Consider the following 17,373-nt stretch of genomic DNA (forward strand, 5'->3'; position numbering starts at 1 on the left):
GATCCCCCCTACCCGCCCGCATCCCTCCCCCCGCAGCCCCCCGGAGCCCAGCGGAGCCCCCCGGGCCCTACCTGGCGGCAGTGAACGCGGGGCAGGGCCGGGCCGGGCCCCCGCTGCTCCTCCTCCTCCTCCTCCTCCTGCTCCTGCCTCCGCCGCGCTGAGCGGGGCGGGCGCTGACCCGGAAACAACCGGCGGGGCCCGGCCCCGGTGGGCTCCGCCCCATGGCAGGGAAGCGGCGGGGCCGGGCCGGGCCGCAGCGCTTCCGGGCCGGGCCCCGCATGGCGACGCCGCGCGGTTGCTATGCGGAAGCTGCCGGCCCCCAGCGGGCTCCCCCCGTCCCCTCCCTGCTCCTTGCAGCCCATCCGCGCTCTCCCAGCTGTGGTTGTTTCTCAAGATCAGGGCTCCGGGAAGCAGCCCGGGCTCTCTGGAGAGCACTCCCCATGTCGGGGATGAGAACGGCTCCTTCCCGTGCCGGGTTTGGGAAAGCCGCAGCGATTTTAGGCAGCAAAATGGGGGATTTTGGTGGCAGCGTTACCTGCTGTGAAATGCCGAGCCTCAGGAAGCAACCAGCAGCTCCGCACCCTGCTGCTCACACGTCCCGCACGGATCTGCTTTCCTACGTGCCTTCAGGTCCCTTCCCAGCACGGGCACCTTTTTGGTACAGAAAAGGGCAAAATGCGCGCTGCCCCAACCGCTGGCACGGCCCCGTACCTGATAGCTGGAGGTGCTGCTGACATCTATTGTCAGCGCGGGGTATTTCTTTCTTGTTTTCTTTGTGGATGTTCGTACGTGTGTTAATGAGATTAATAAATCAGCCGGTGCTGGGACGCAGTGATTGGTTTTACATTTGCTGGCATTTCCCTGCTTGCTCCTATTTTATTAGCTAAATCTTTGAACCTCCTTACGCAGGGCACTCAGACCACTGGATTTTAGCTGGTTTTGTGTTTTCCTCCTTCCCCATTAAAAAAGTAGCAGCGTTCATCTAGATTTAAATAACACAGTATTGCTATCAAGTAATCCTTTAAACTTAAAAGAATTGAGAAGTGGCCTCAGGAACCCGAAACTCAAAAGTGAATACTACCTCACAGTAATAGTAGCAGTAATAACACTCAATTTGCAGCTGATGGTTCTTCCTGAGAAGTTCTCTAGAAAATAGTGTTTGCCCCAAAGTGCTGGAAGTCCCACAGCACGGGGGAATCTGTCGTGTGGTGCAGTGACACAAAGCACAGGCACGCAGCCAGTTTATCCTCGTCTTGAATTTGTTTTCAACACCACACAATTTCAGCTCTTCAATGACCTGTACGTCAGAGCAACCCAGAGGCTGCGCTACTCTTCCCCTGGGACAAACATTACAGTTGGTTTTTAATTCAACCTCACCTTTAATGTCCAGCAGGCCGAACAGCTTGTGAGGGGTGGGAAGGGAAGGATCCTCTTTCCTCTCAGCAGAGAGAGGACGGGACTCCTCACACCAGCACGCTGCAGTATCCCACTCTAATTAAGAGTCACATCCTCTTTTGAGCTCAGAACCTTTTGCAGTAATTTATTTTTCTTTAAAACAGATGAGTACTTGGTGTCTCCCTCCAGTGAAGTGATCTGAAGCTCTTGCCCCATCCCCAAGCCCGTCTTTTCAGCCTGCTGCTCCCTGGGACGTGCACACACTGTGTTTGTGTACCGGGATGCGGTAAAAGATGTTAGCAAGTGACAAGTCCCCTTACACCTCACCTTTTTTGTGTCCCATTCCGAATCCAGCTTTCCCCTATTCTGAAAAAGAGGTTGTCATTAACAATTTCTAATTCAATAAAGACATGACAGATGGACTTTCAGAATGCTTCTGTGTATTAGAAAATCAGAGGTTTGCGTTTTAAAAACAGAAGCAGCATGATCATGCAAGTCTCAGACAAGCAAAAAGCAATTAAAAGATAAGTGCAGGAGTCACTGAGGAAGTCAAGGAAGCAAGGTAAAAATTAAAGCAGTGACTCATTCTGAATGCTAAGCTTCAAAAACATATATTAATTTCACAATAATTTTACCACAATTTTCTTGTGCTCTGTAAAACTTATACTTTTGGTTCTGTTCAACAGCTGGACATAAGCCACAACAACTCTGAAGTTCAATAACAAATGTAAATAACATTTTTTTTTTTAATACATAAACATGCAGAGGGCACGATGTGTTATTGAAGTTGGGGTCAGATCACGCCTGCTCTTCTTCAGAGGACGTGCCATCTTCTGCAGGGTCCAGTGGCAGGGGGTGAGCTCTGTAAGAAGTGTTAGCAATGCAAGAGTTAGCAGGACTCGACCAGCAGCTGCTTGCAAGGCTCCAACAATGATAAAAAAAAAAAGTTGCAGAATTGAGTAAGTACAGCTCCTGCTTCTTCCAGAACGCCCTGGGAGGATGTACATTGTTTTAGAAGGGGACTGAGTGTTCTCTGTAGTGTTTTCAGCACCCAGTCCTAACTCAGGCAAACAAATTGCAAGTGGAAGAGGAGAAGGCTTTGGAGCACTAGAGCACAAGCATCTTTAATTTCTCCAAGAGGTAGGAAGTAATTAAAAGTCTTTCTGTTCGTTTGCTTTGCGGGGCCTTCGAGATAATTTGGGAAAGCTTCCTACAGGGCTTCCCTAACAGCTTAGGATTATCTGTATTTGCGAAACACTCATTCTTTGAGAAGAGAACAGAGATACTGCCTTAAAGAATGTTTCACACCGTTACCTCTTTAGTCAGTAGCACTGACTACAAGTTGATCTTTGAAGTGTCAGCTAGGTACAGCAATTGTTTCAGAAACACAGAACTTGCTGGCAGTCCCCAAAGCTTTTCTGAAACAGGGCTGACAGCTCTGGAGACTCGCGCTGCTGCTGCCTTCATGCAAACACAGCCTGTCTGAGCACAGAGAATTTGCCTCAACTACCAATTACCGCACCCATTTTTAGGCACCCCCCCGAGATCGTTGGATACTGAAGCTGAGTTTCACCAGAAGAGACTGTTCACAGCAAGACATTATTCCTCTGAGGATACAAAGGTCCGGCCAGCTGGGTCAGAGCTCTGCAGGAGGACCAAACCCTGGCCATGTGTGGGGTGCGGGTGGGCACCCACCTCCTCCTGCCAGGGCGGCGTGCCCCTAGCCCACCTCCCTTCACAGCCCAGAGCACTGCCGAAAGCCTCCTGTGCTTGCCGCAGCTGGTTGCTGGGCCTCTTGGCCAAGCTGAGCAGCCCCAATAGGTCCCCGGGCAGGAGGTGGCAGCCAGCTCTCCTCAGGGCTGCCCTTCCACTGAGGCACAGCCTGGGAGCTGTGGCTAAGTGCTGCCTCGCACAGCCTCCCCCATGCTGGAGCAGATTTAGGGCACGCTGCCCTCTGTCCCGGCTCCTCGCACTTCTGGCAGCTCAGCTCCATCCCAGAGGCAGCATCAGCCTCTCCTGCTCCGCGGGCACTTCCCTTCCTCCCCGTCACTTAATTTAAGGGCACAATCACGCTCTCACAGTTGTTTCCCAGCCTGTGCTTGGCTCGGAGCAATGATGCTATTGTTTCTCTGTGGGAGGTGTCTGACAGGAATCGTTATTTTTCCAACCAAACGCAAACTTTTTTCCACCTTTTTTTTTTTTTTTTTTTTTTTTTTTTTTTTTTTTTTTTTTTTTTTAACAGTGCAAATCTGGATGAACTGACAGAGGAGAAGGAGTGACACTGCTCCCCGCTGTGACCAGCCCTGATGGCTGTGCTCAGCTGCCAGGCAGTGCCGCCAACACCAGCAAGGGAAGTTTGTTCCCTTCCAAGGCACTCGCAGATGTGGAAGCCTCAGCTCCAAACAGTTTGCTGACTGCCTACAGCATTTTTAAAAAGAAGTCAGAGAGCCACCCTGGCTAGGAGCATGGAAAGCCCCACAACGTGTCACATTTGGGTCCAAGACTGCACTTCGTTTCCAACACCAGGCTTCAAGTGGTTCCCAGATGCTTGGCGGGCACACGGGGAATGGGGGTGAGAACTGCTGTGCCTGAGGAAGGCTGGCTCTTCATTTGGCCCACCACGCACAGAGCCCAGACACCAAGGGGTGGTTTCAGTGGACGATTGTGCTCCAAAATGTTCATGGTGGTCTCCCTGATGTGGATCTCCCAGCTGTGCCCTGCAGGCGTGGGCAGCCGAGGGCCTCGCTGTGCCACCTCTGCTACTTGTGTCGTAAAGAAATCTCACTCCTTTTCTGCAACATGCCCAGTGTTTCAGCAGATGATGGTTGCAAACACCCTCCCTCCCTCCCTTTCCAACAGTTATTGCTCCCTTATCTAAAAGTGATTTTATGTTCATGTTAACGCCTCTTTGCCTAATTGGGCTTTTAGTGTTGGCTTTTTTTTTCCTTTAATGGTGGATTATTTCCCCATTCCCTTCCACCTCCTGGTGCTGGCACACACCACAGACCCATGCACTAAGAATCCCGCGTTATCGCTTTGTTTTGGGCGTCTTTGTTCGCTTTTCAAAAAGTGGGCACAGGCTACGGAGCCCACCTGCTGCTTATTGCCTTGCCCAAAGCAGCAAACCCTTTGAGACGGAAACACAAACACGTATATCCATCTATACACACCACAAACACGCTAACAACGAGACACCGCTCCCCGTCTGGGGTTGGTTTTAGGAAGGGCCCGGAACGGCAGCGCCGCGGCCGCGTTTCTGAGGGGAGCGCCCGGGCGCGGCGCTTCCCGGCCCCCGGCAGAAGATGGCGGCGCCCAGCCCGCTGCTGGCCTGGTGCGTCCAGCACCTGCGCGGCGACTTCGGGCTGGACGTGGGCGAGGAGGTGGTGCGGTGAGGCAACCCCCCTTCGGCCTTTGGTGCTCCTGGGCTTCCTCCCTCTTTCTCCTCAGCCTCTGCAGCTGACACGAACGGGAAATGTTTGTTTTAGAGCCGCGCCGGGGGGTGGTGGTGGTGGTTTGGGTGTCCCTGGGAGGTGGCAGGGAGGGGAGAGGGGGAGTTATGTGGTGAACCAGGACCTTGTCGTTGTTTTATTTATTTATTTATTCTTATTTATTTATTCTCGTGTGCTGTATGAGAGGAAGCAATGTCTGAGTGAGAGTTGTTTATTATTTGGCAGAAGGGGCAGTGGCAATGTCAATTTGCCCAGGAAAGGGGGGAGAAAGAGCTCGTTCCCCCTCCCCTCCCATTTTTTTTTATTTTTCAGGGAAAGCCATAAGGGATTTCCCCAAGTGTCTGCCTCAGTATTTCTCTTAGAAAGCCTTTTCCTTACCATAAACTACGCAGAAACCTGTTATAAAGAGGAGAGATGCATATGCGACTAGTAGGACTTACAGGATCAGGCTGTGGGTTTCCTCAGAACCGAGCCCCCCTTACCCATTTCTCTGCCCCTTGCAGCTACATCTTGTCAATATCAGACGAGGACGAGATCCGGGAGTATGTCGTTGACCTCCTCCAGGGGACCGAGGGGAAGAAGAGTCGGTTTGTAGAAGAGCTGCTGTCCCGGTGGCGGAAATCCTCGCAGCTGCCTTCTGAGCCCTTACCGGCGTATCGGAAAAAGGATGGTGAGTGGTATGGGGAGGGAGGAATTGTAAAATCAAGTGAGCTTGCCTCGGTTATTCTGTTTATAGACAATTCTTTGCCATGAATGGCAGTGGCTGATCCTATTTGTGGAGTCAGTTTTCATTCCCCAGCTGGATGTGGGAGGTCAGGGACGTATTCCTCTTGCTGTCAGTTCCCGAGCCTTTCTTTGTGCTTACGGACTTCCAGAGACTTCAGAAGCACCTCGGGCTGGAGACCAAGCGAAAAAGGGGAAACGCAAAGGCAGGAACAAACAGGAAACACCTGCGTATGTGGAGCCAAGCGCACCTGTGGAGGAAGTAAAAACTCCCATCGACCTGGCCAAGGTGGGTGCAGCTGGCATGTAAGCACCGTCTGTGTGGGGCGGCGTGTCCCAGGGGGTGGTGAGGGGTGGTCACTCTGGTGCAGCGGCTCGATTCGAAGCTGACTGCAATCTGGACAGGCGGTGCTTGTACTCTGTGCGTCTGTCTGTCTGTCTCTAGGCATCTGGGGGTCTTTCACTGCCACAGGGCAGAGAAAAGATCTGGAAAGGGTGAGAGTGGAGTTCTGAAGGTTATGGAGTTAAGAAATCCACCACGTGGGTGAAATGTTATTTCTTGCTCAATTTAAAACTTGCCAGTCTCACCAAATAAAGCTCCAATTGACAGCTGACACATTTCTGGCTGCCAGGCTCCTGCTGCTGCAGAGAGAAGGCCTTGACTGCCAGGCAGAGGAACCTGAGAGCTGAGGCTGGGTTTGGTTTGGCAGTCCGGCTTGGCTGTTTCCCTCCTGAGACGCTGTTCGATTCCGTGGACAAATGGTTTGAAGTGTGCATAAATTCCAACAAAAGAACTTTCAAAATATGAGAATCCTGCAGTTTCCAGGCAGCACAAACCCGTGCAGCAAGTGTTCATTGCCTTTCTTTTTGTTAGTTAACACATTTTGTAGCATACTTGTTTTCCGTTCAGCAGGACTGTTTCTGAGTGTGAGCACATCAGTTGTGGAGATCTCTGAGGTCAAATTTTGTGGTATTTGCCCAGACTGAGTTTCTGGATTTTTATTTCTTCTGTAGAGGGCTTTGACCCAAGGCGTTACAGCTACTTGCTGGGAACCCGAGCTCCTTTCTTAGGTGGATCCAGCTGGAGAGCTGTGCTCCTGGTCTGTATCGAATGCAGCAGATCACCAGGTAGCTGTCTAAAGCATACGAGCGTGCTCTGTGGAAATAAGAGTGTGGAAGTGCGCGGCGATGGGCTTGCATTGTTAGATTTGCAGTGAGATTTAGTGTCCTTTGTGCCGCAAATGTCAAACGCGTTGTGCATCCCAAAGCTGAACCCTGTGATTTACCCAGGTGCAACCCTGCCACGAAGCTGTGGAGCATCATCCAAATCCTAAAAGCCAGGGCTGCACCTGACTAAATAGTGGAACTTAGTTATGTTTTTAAACTGGTGTTTTCGTAGTGGGGTAAGTGCATGTGCTTAAAATGTTTGTAGAGGTTAAAAAACAAAAACAAAACAAAAAAAAACTTTTTTTGGAACTGTGCAGTTAAAAATGGACGTTGATATGCCATTTCATTGCAGTTATCTTTTAACTTAGTAAAAACACTGAGAAAGCTCTGTCAAGGTTTGCTAGCCAAGGTTGCTTTATCTGCGTATGTTTCTTCTGGGCAGAGCTGGAGGAACTGGAAACATATTGTCTCCTTGTCTCTAAACCAGTAGTGTGGCTGAGAGCAGGGAGTGGAGGAAGCTGGTGAAAGCAGTCAGGACAAGAGGTGTCCTAAAGCCACAGCTCGGCGCCCTTGCTGGGAAAAGCGATGTGGGAGCTAGAGGCTGGGTCAGGGAGCGGGGCGATCCTCAAGCGTGCGGCGAGGAGGGAGGGAGTTGTTGTTCGGGTGTGAAAGAAACAGTTGTTCTGGATCCTAGAAATTCTCTTTTCTATCACTGAGAGGGGCAAAGAGATGCTGTGCTTGAGCTGCAAGAGGATTTTCAAGTGTCACAGATAGGGCAAGTAAAGGCTAGAGAGTGCATTTATGTAGGGGTGATGCTTGCTGAAATAGGCAAGGGCAGTAAGTCCTGGTTTTTCTTGGTCATGGCTAGTGTGTAATTCTTGGTTGAAACCAGTCTCAACTAGTGTTTTGAGATGGGTTTGTGCCTGCAGTCTGTTGGGCTTATTTTCAAAGCATCTGGTTTTGAGTATTGCCAGAAAAAAAACAGTAGCAGGATTGATGTGGCTTTGTTCTGTCCCTCTGGAATGATTTCTGCGCTGGATTAACTGCTCCAGACCTATTCGCTTCTCAGCTGATACCTGCTGGAGATGTCAGGTGGGTGGGGGAATGATTTATTTCTTTGATCAAGATGGAGAAGCTGAGGGAGAAAATAGAGAATTCCACTGTCGGGTTATTAATTCAGCCATCGTCTAAAGTATCTTACTTCATTTCTGATCAGGATTTCTCTGTTTCAGCCTAATCCAAACCTATATGTGTGGTCCCTGATTGCAACTCAGAGCAGTGAATTATAGCATCGCTGATGCCAAGTCATGAATGAGAAGACTTTTACATTGCAGCTAAAAACCCAAACGTGTAGGACATGGCAAACTTCTGCTTCAGTGGCTGTGCTGGGTGGAAAACATGAACAGTTCTTGCTGGTGAACTGGCTGTGAGGGAAGAGGTCCCACCTGCCAGCAACACCTCTGTTTCTGGGGACAGGCGTGCGCAGGACTTCACAGTTACAAAGAGGGGGTTGCTGTAATCTAAATAGCCCATGAGAGTGCGTGTCTGGGAGTAGCTGAGCTGCTGTTTGAAGCTGTGAAATACCAGAGGGTTGATAACACGAGGCCAGAGGGCAGGCAGCACACCTGCCATCTAGACCCAAGCAATTTCAGCTTTCGGAGGCAGCAAAGAGATCAAATGGGCCTGCAACATCCTCATGTCCTTGATTTGCTAAGAGCTCTTGGACCACTTCTGGCGGGTCTAAGCTTGCCTTTCAGTTGTCTTGATGTGAATCTGGGGCAGTTTCATTCCATTTAGGCGGAATAATGATTATCTGAGTCTCTCCAGCCTGCTCAAGTGTCAATGCTTGTCTCTTTGCTGCTGGTATTACAGTCTGAATACAGTTTGTTCATTTTATTTTTCCTTCTCAGGCACAGGAGAACAACGCTGGAGTCAGCAGCAGCAACAATTCCTGTAAGAAGAAGGCCAAATATGTCAGCCTGTATACCAAGGAAGGGCAAGACAGGCTGGCAGTCCTGATCCCCGGCCGTCACGCCTGCGAGTGCCTGGGCCAGAAGCACAAGCTCATCAACAACTGCTTGGTTTGCGGGCGCATTGTCTGTGAGCAGGAGGGCTCCGGACCCTGCTTGTTTTGTGGCTCGCTGGTTAGTAATGAAGTGTTTTGTTTTTGTTTTTTTTATTTGCCATGCCGGAATGCAGCGGGGTTTGCTCAGGGTTTTTAAATGGCGTGGGGCTGAATTAGCCTCTCCTCTCAGATCAAAGCTCCCTTAGCAGCGTGCTCCAAAATCTGAAGCTGTGCAGGAAAGAACCTGTACCATCTCCTTTCAGGGGAAGAAGAACCGTTGTGGTTTTAAGTCACTTTTGTGTTGGTTTTATGATGTGCGGCTTCAGAGAGTGGAGAGGTTGCCCTTATAATTTGCATCGCTTTGAAGCTTGCCTGATTTATGGCAGTCTCCTGTGCAGCAGTGCCCAAAACACTTGTGAGACTTCAACTGCTTCCTGGGCGCAGCCATGCTAGGCTTGTGAGGGAGAGAAGACGTGGCTGGGGTAATGTGCTGTTTCCTTCAGCACTTGTGATGTGTGCATCATTTGGGATGTCTCTTGTGTCCTGTATTGTGAGAGAGGGGGCAAGGTAAGGACTGCAGGCTCAGTAAGGTTAATTTCAGCAGGGAGGAAACATTGGTTGGATGAAGAAAACGTTAGAAATCAGATTTGTTGCTCTTTTCAAAGATCTGTTTTACTCCCAGTGGTCAACCAAGAGAAAAGGACCCATGAGTTAAACATAGTTTATCTGTTCATGGAAGCTCAGAGTGCATTTCTTGTCCTTTGAGAGACCCCAGCAGTGTGTCTGCCCACAGAACCAATTAAGGGCAGGCTGTACAGACTTCAGGGACTGTTTGTATTAAAGAGCAAGCTTTCAGGGTTCTGCCCATATAGATGATGCAGAAGGAGTAAAGGCATGGGCTATGTTAGCCACCTTAAACAGCTTTTTTCTGAACAATTGCCCTGAGCTCTGATGCTGGTCATGCATGCAACGTCCTTTCTAGTCTTTTTTCTTGTTGTTTGTTTTTTCCCCTTAGGTATGCACTAAAGAAGAGCAGGACATTCTTCAGCGGGACTCAAACAAGAGCCAGAAGCTGCTGAAGAAGCTCATGGCAGGTTAGTAGCAAGCTGTAAAGTAATAAATCCAATCCCTCGTGCAGCAGCAGGAGCCCTGCTGTGCTTTGCTCTGCTACTTGTTGGACTTGCCTTGACGTGAAGGAACGAGCGTCTGTGTCTTGGTGTATGAGGTGTTTAGATCTCTTCACCTGAGTTACAGAGAACTGCCAGCAAAACCGAAAGGAAATATTTTCTCATGAGCTGGCACCTCAATGTTTGTCTGGGACATAAATTGCCAGGACAGTCTGTGAGCTGTGTTTGCTTCAGGCTTCACCGAGCCACTTGCCCCCACTGCTGCTGGGTGTACAAGGGTAGCTGGGATGTTGGCTCGTTGTGTCCGCTCGGCAGCGTTTCTGGACTTCAGCGGAGGCGCTAAGTGCCAGTGTCAGATGGCAGCATATAACGTCCTTACCCAGAGGCCCCAGGGCTGCTTGTTAGGCATTCCTGAATCAATCATATGAACTGGATCGCTGCAGCAGTCCTTGAAAATGAGGATAAGTCCCATGTGGAATGTGTGCTGTGGAAGATGAAGTGCTGCTATCTGATTTGCTGGGTCTAGAGAGGTGTTGGTTAATATTTTCTAATGGCTTTTCTCATCTAACACTTATCTTGGGAGCTAAAAATAAGAACAGAGTCAAGGAAAGCAAAAGGAAATAATACCCAGTCTCCCAGCAAAGACCTGTGCGTTACGGGGATGTTTGTCTGAGTTTAGTTGAAATATAGCCAAGGTCACAATGTTCTTGGTTGAAAAATAAACTTTGCTGAGGAACTGGGGAAGTACTTACTTTGGGTCTCGGTGTCAATTTCTGAGTAGAGCTGCAGGAGGTCCTGTAAGTCCTCGGGAATAATAGCTGGTCAGAGTCAGTCTGTTTATAATCTTGCTGTAGAGAGCCTGTTGTGCTTCAGGATCCCACTTTCTTACATGTTTTATTGGCCTCCGCTTCTGCTCTGCTGGGCCTTGCTTTGTTACGTTATCTGTGTAGGTGAAGGCCGAAATGTGGATAGCTGTTTGGCTCAGGAGTGGAAAAATGGGGATTGGTGGAGATAGAGGAATACAGGCCTTTTGTTTCCCTGAAATAAAGGCGTTGTGCTGCGTGTTGCTTCTGTGAAATGCATTGGCTTGTTCCATTGTGGCTGTGAGGCAGACCTTCTCTCCTTTTGTTCGGTTGGTTGGGTTTTGGCTCCTTGCCAGAAATGGTAAGAAATAAGAGATCATTGCTGGGAATATATTTCTTCCTCTAACAATAGCCGGTCTCAAAAACCTGCTGAGGTGTATTGGGGGAGGATTTCATTTGTGAGAAGCTCATACAGCAGCAGATGCAAGGCTTGCTCTGTGCACAACTAGCGTTTGGCAGCGATCTATTGTGGCCAAGAGTCTCTTTGTAGCAGTAACAATGCTTAGGAGGTAATTTGGCCTGCGGTTGACAATGGGCAAAGTTTGCATTGACCAAATTGTTAGGGAAAGACTAACAGAGAATCAAAGACTAAGATTTTTCTCTCTAAACACTGCCTTGACATTGTTACTGGCATTCAAGTGCTTTCTCCTCCTTGGAGGAAGGAGTCTGTGAAAAGGGGCTAGAGGGAAAATCAAAACCTGGTTTAGAAAGGTGCCGATCTCGGTGCCTCTTTTCGTTCCTTGAATGGCATTTGTTTTAGGGGGCATTTCTGCAGCCAGCCCCGCCAAGACCAGACTTTAAACAAGTATCCTGTCCCTGAATATCGAACTGTGATTTATTTTCTCTCTCAGGTGCTGAAAATTCAGGGAATTTGGATGCCATAAGCAAAGACTTACTGCCTCGGCAAGAAGCTAGATTCAAAGCAGGCCTGGAGATGGCTGTGAAACACAAAGACAAGTTGTTGGAGTTTGACAGGACAAGGTAAGGTACTAGCTGTGACTAGGGTGAAATAAATTATCTGGCAGGCAAAGCTGTCTCTAACAGAAAGGTTATGGAGTTCCTTCCGTAATACAAAACCTGGGCAGTAGCTACCAACACCTTAACATTGGACTTTGGCGTTCACATTCACTGAAACAAAAGTGAGCCCCTGAAATGTGTCCTGTTTGGATTTCCTTGTGCTGTGCCCGTGACAGTCCAGCTCTCTGGAGGGAGCAGGTAGAAGGGAAGCTTCGGGGCAGGCAGCACTGCATGCCTGTCCTGCTGTGCTGATCTACCGTCGCATTTGTTTCTTGCCAGCGTGCGTCGAACCCAGGTCATTGACGATGAATCGGATTATTTTGCTACGGACTCCAACCAGTGGCTGTCCAAGCAAGAAAGGGAGGCCCTCCAGAAGAGAGAGCAGGAGCTGCGGGAGCTGCGCCACGCCTCCCGGCTTGCCAGAAAAATCACCATCGACTTTGCTGGTAGACAGATCCTGGAGGAGGACAGCGGGATGGCTGAATACCACAGCAAGTGAGTGAGAACTGGCAGCACAAAGGCATGTCTCAGAGCAGGGAGGTGAAAATCGTTACAGAGGGGGGTCTGGCTGAATCCAGATGAGCAAGTGTAAGGAAAGCTGAGCATGCCATTCTCTTAAAGGGCACCTCTCATGCTAGGATGCACGCCTCCATTCTCTTCTTTTCGAGGGTCTCTTTGACTTGCAATGTCTCTCTTCCAGCACAGGTCTGCTGAGATGCCCACCTGTGTGAGACTTGCACAGAGCTGGCATTGTTAAAAATAAATACAAAATAAATGCTCTGGAAAGAGATGTTGCAGGACTATCTCACCAGAACCGAGTAGTCAAAGTTTCCAACCAGGCTGAGTTTCTGTGGTAGATAAGACTGGCTGCTCAAATTAAGCAAGGAAATGATCAATTTAGGGGAGGTGGTAAAAAAATAAAAAATAAAAAAATAAATGAAAAAAAAATATATATATATATAAATACAAAAATTGAAATAAATGTCTTGGGTCAGAATTGCTTGCACAGGGAGGAGGGGGATGTTGCCAGAGGGAAGCAGGGAATTCTCATGCCTCTTGTTTGTGTTTGCAGACTGGATGAAACCATTGAAGCCATTAATAGTGGCACACTGAGCAAGCCAGCTGGGAGCCCAGAAGCAAAGATGACTCCGAATTCTGGTGTTTTAGTGAATCCCCGTCTTCTTCAGCCTGCTCCTTTGGTCAGTATGGGATGAATGTTTTACACCAGAGAGCTGGCTAATTCTGGGAGAGCTGAGCTTAAGAACTGTGAATTCTAGCATGTCTGTAGTAGCTCCTCAGTCCTCCCCTGTCTCAGAGATCCTCATTCTCCATCTGAGTTGGAGATAGAAGTTTGCCAGTGCCCTACTCTGTTCCCAGCTCTTGAGAGATTTGGTTTATCTGGGTTTTAGTCTCCTGCCTCCTCTTCAGGAATTTGGAAGAATTCCTAAGGCAGCGTCACTTTGCAGCTCTATTAATGAGGCCTTTTCTGCCATATTTCCAGTTCTCAATGGGCATAATCTCTAGCCTCAATTCCACTTCCATCATGACATGATGGGTATGTGCTAAGCATTTTGGAAGTTGGATGATTACCAGTTTTAGGTGTTGTCAGCTGCAATTATGCTTTTTTGTATCTTCCTATGAATACTTTGAGACACCAGCATGCATCTTTTTCCTTTAAATCCATAATTTAGCTGCAGTGAATAGAAAGGAAGAGCCACACAGTGGATTCACTACCTTGCTTTTCCTACTGCCAAAGTGTGGCGTGTAAGTGCAGCATTCTGCTTGTAAGGAAGAAAGAATGATCCCTGTAAGAATATTAGCACTGTCCTTAAGCAAAGGGAAACATCAAATACTATTTGCACTTGATATCTATATCCATTGTTACTAGAGAGGTACTAACCTTTTTCTTATTTATTTTGAACACTGAAGTGGGTGGACCAAACTGGTTTGCTCCCACACAGGAAAGCCGTGCGGTCTGTGGATGCTGGAGATGAGCTTGGCTCGGAGCGGAACAGGTTGCGGATTCAGGATCGAGAGTTACAGGAGATCTCAGACGATGGCTGGTGCCTCAGCATGCACCAGCCTTGGGCGTCCTTGCTCATAAGAGGAATCAAAAGGTAAAGGGGTGGCGTGAACTGTGGCTTACCCTGACCAGCTCTTGCTTCATGTCTTGCAAGATGGGAAGTTCCTCAGAGAACCTTTGCAGACTCGCTTTGTACAGTGACTGTACAGAGCTGGTTTTTGCCAGCTGTTAATCCACGGGCTTATCTAGCACTCTAATTCGAAACATTCCTTTTCTTGAGAGGAAAATAACTGTGAGGGGTGTGTAAAACGCAAAGCTGTGCACATACGGGAAGTCTGTGCAGTGTACTGGTGGTTGGAGAAGGCTGGTGAATCTGTTTTTCATGAAAGTAGCTAAGCTGGAAGGTAGAAGCTTCTTATATAGGGTAAATTTAGAGAGAGGCTGAGGTTTCTGGAGTATAGTCAGGGCATACCTGTCTGTGACTTGAAAGATCAATAAGATGAAAATCCGGTCTTTTTGTCCATCGTAAATGAGCTGATAGTGGCACTGACTTCTGTTACAGAAAACAATCAAAAAAACAACAAAAACCAACACCCCACATCTTGCTATCACCTTTCCCCTCTGGCCTCGGAATCAGATTCCAAAGAGAAGCTCCTTCAACCTGACATCTCTGGCATGTTAACTCGCCTTTCCTGCCATTAATGTAGAACAAGAATTCTTCTTTAGTCTTTATTCTCCTTTCCTTCAAAGAATGTTTCATGTTAGAGAGCAAAGCGTTTTCACTTCTCCAGCTGAAGATGCCAAAAATTATAGCTGCATCGAGGTGGGCTGGGGATGCTGTCAGCTGCTCTGATACAGCCGCAGCCTTGATGTCGAGTGCCCGTGCTGGGATCTCCGAGAGCCGCTGCTAACGACTTCTTCATACGGCTGTGTGGTCCTTTATTAGTCCCTAGACTGCATGTTCACTGCGCGTAACTTTTGGAGCTTGAAAGCAAATTGTACGAGCAGATTGTCCTGCTCGCATCCGACATGCTGTTGTATTTGCAAGGGATTGATGTCCCTTCTTGCTGTTACTCTCAAGGAATGAGGACATGCTCTGCTTGTGGCATTATTTCTTGCCCCTCTCAGCTTTTCTCTGTAGAGCTGACGAGTTGCTTGAGGTCTATATAGTCAGGGCAATGCTTAGCAACAGGAATTACATAGAGAAGCTATAGATTGAAAATCTGTCCGTGTGGGATTTCTGTTGAAATTTAAGTCCTAAATTCTCCTTTGTTCTCTAGGGTGGAGGGCAGGACCTGGTACACATCTCATAGAGGGCGGTTATGGATTGCAGCCACTGCTAAAAGACCTTCCCCTCAGGAGATCTCTGAACTGGAGACCACCTACAGAATGCTGCTCCGGAAAGGTGAACTTCTCTCCTTGGATCTTTGTATTATTTGGTACATTGAGCCACGTAATGAGCAGTGTCAGAAAGCCCTCTCTGCTGAGCAGTTATTACTGCTTCACTTTTTAACCTTCTGTTCTTGAAATTCTCTTCATCCTTTCTGCATTTCATCAGCTGAATGTGTACGGCAGCAGAATTTAACTCGTCCTTAGACTGGTCAGATTTTCCAAGCACAAACACTGACAAATTGCACCTGACTTCCGTGGTAACTTTTGACAGCAAAGGACTTTATTTTATCCTGGGCTCACGCAATAAGATACTGAGTGTGTGCTTGTTTGTGCGTGAAGTGGCTTGTGCTTCAGTCTGTTCCCAGTGATGTTAAAGGCTTTTCATGTGTTCTGACCTTGTGGGAATCAGGATGGAAAAGCTGCAGGTTACCGTGGTGCTATTCTCTCACGTGGGCAGGTGAATGCGGGTGGCTGCACTGCACGCCTGTTTGTGCAGTGCTCCTTTCTCAGAAGCTAAGCAGAGAAGGTTGTGTGTGTAATTCTTTCTCCCAGCCCTCATCCTGTCATGGTGAGGATCCTAAGCTTCATTCTGTTCTCGACCCTTCCTCTTCATTTGCTTCAATGTGCAAGTTTACTTTGTGAAACCTCTTGCTGTGCTTGGAAGCAAATGAGTGGGTCTGCGTGGATGTTTGGCTGTTGTTGTCTGTGGGCTGATGGGGCGGATTGATCCCTTAAGACCCCCCCCCCGAGCTATCAGACAGACTGGTAAAATGGAGCTTGAGAGCAGGGCACTCTGAAAACCCCCAGCCTGGCACATGCCAGGCTCAGGATGTGTGAGGAGAGCTGTGCACACCCTTTAATTCTATCAGCACATGTGGCTTATGACAGAGCCCTAGTGCTAGGCCATCCTGGCAGCGTGCTCTTTCTCCTCCAAAAATGGAAAAAAAGAGCTACAAGATATTAAAATCGCTTTCTCTTGTGCTTCAGAAAGTACAAGTGCACGGGGGGAGTGAAGGGCACCTGGGGATTGGAAGGACCCCAGCTATGTGTGTATGGATGTGGAGCCCTTAAAAGATGTTTCTTTTGATGCAGATGTGGAATTTCCAAGCGATTATCCCTCGGGGTGCCTCCTAGGCTGCGTGGACATAACTGATTGTTTATCACAAGAGCAGTTTAATGAGCAGGTAAGTACAGCAAACAGACCTTTACAAGCCTGCAATAGCAGCAAGCTTTTCAAGTAGTGTAACTTGCGTCTGTGAGATGCTCTGGAGAAGGTGGTGAATAAAAATCTTAAAGCGCAATGAGAGAAGACGCTGCTACCACGCAGTCCTGTGTGGATAACCAGCGGCTGTGCAAGGTAATGTGTCTCAGCAGCTCTGGAAGGGTGTGGGGGACTAATAAAGACTCAGTCTCTGGCCAGCCTTTCTGGGTTGGAACTAGTGTCTCACCTACTGTGACACTCTTTTCAAAAAGGACTTGTAGCTGTTTAATTAAACCAATGCTAGCTTGAGAGACCGTGCTGCAGTGGCTCTTGGCAGCTGTTGCTTCCCTTGCTGCGTGGACAGATGTGCCCCAGAATGCTGCGGCTGTGAGGAACTGTGGAAAACGGGCATGCATTAATGTATTTCTGTTTTTTATCCTCGTCTGGCAAATTCGGGGAGCTGACATCTCACGTGGATGCGACTTCTTCTAAAGCACCGATTGTTTCTCTTAACAAACTTCATGGGATCCTGACAGGAAGAATGGCTCAAAGTCTTGCCTAGCCAGGCAGGATAACTGTGCTGATCTTCCTATCCTGGGGAGGACTCTGCACTAGGGTCAGGTACCTGTCTGGCTGGTTTTGGAGGACAGCAAACCACTCCCTGAGTGTGGACAGCAGAGATTGCAGTTACTGCAGTGATTTGTCGACATCCTGAGCCCCTGGGTGCAGTGAAGGGGGGAAGTTGGAGAATCCAGTGGGTCAAGACACTCAAGGGAGGTTTAAGTGGGGCTTCTGCTGAATGAAGCAGGTGATTTGGTGACCAGGGACACAAGTACGGTTGAGGCTTCTGCAACGAGGTCTCCCCAGGATCTTATCCCTAGTGGCAAGGTTCAAGGAGAACAGCAGCTACCCATAGTGCAGGGGTGTTGTTAGGAATGTCTCAAAATCTCA

The 17,373-nt window shown here is 48.6% G+C and overlaps 2 protein-coding genes across 8 annotated transcripts in view; one reads left to right on the forward strand and one right to left on the reverse strand.

The window, feature by feature from the left end:
* CSNK1G1 (casein kinase 1 gamma 1) overlaps nt 1–665 on the reverse strand; it is a 105,041-nt gene extending 104,376 nt beyond the window's left edge. For 2 of the 5 annotated variants that reach the window (XM_027466539.3, XM_027466535.3), the window contains exon 1: nt 72–232. The gene's annotated coding sequence lies outside the window, so the exon portion shown is untranslated. Of the gene's footprint in view, nt 1–71; nt 233–535 lie in introns of those variants that run through there. The other 3 variants (XM_027466537.3, XM_072043385.1, XM_072043389.1) reach the window with 3 other exon arrangements.
* Nucleotides 666–4,624: 3,959 nt separating this feature from the next.
* TRIP4 (thyroid hormone receptor interactor 4) overlaps nt 4,625–17,373 on the forward strand; it is a 31,458-nt gene continuing 18,709 nt past the window's right edge. For all 3 annotated transcript variants that reach the window (XR_011811982.1, XM_005017203.6, XM_021270686.4), the window contains exons 1-11: nt 4,625–4,783; nt 5,348–5,514; nt 5,720–5,856; nt 8,645–8,878; nt 9,815–9,893; nt 11,641–11,770; nt 12,086–12,301; nt 12,879–13,005; nt 13,736–13,923; nt 15,110–15,234; nt 16,314–16,405. Coding sequence is in view for 2 of the 3 variants with exons in the window: in XM_005017203.6 (XP_005017260.1) it covers nt 4,698–4,783; nt 5,348–5,514; nt 5,720–5,856; nt 8,645–8,878; nt 9,815–9,893; nt 11,641–11,770; nt 12,086–12,301; nt 12,879–13,005; nt 13,736–13,923; nt 15,110–15,234; nt 16,314–16,405 (1,581 nt within the window). In the remaining variant the exon portion in view is untranslated. The remainder of the gene's footprint in view (nt 4,784–5,347; nt 5,515–5,719; nt 5,857–8,644; nt 8,879–9,814; nt 9,894–11,640; nt 11,771–12,085; nt 12,302–12,878; nt 13,006–13,735; nt 13,924–15,109; nt 15,235–16,313; nt 16,406–17,373) is intronic.

This window comes from Anas platyrhynchos, chromosome 11 (assembly GCF_047663525.1).
Source record: "Anas platyrhynchos isolate ZD024472 breed Pekin duck chromosome 11, IASCAAS_PekinDuck_T2T, whole genome shotgun sequence".
Classification (NCBI taxonomy): Eukaryota; Metazoa; Chordata; class Aves; order Anseriformes; family Anatidae; genus Anas; species Anas platyrhynchos.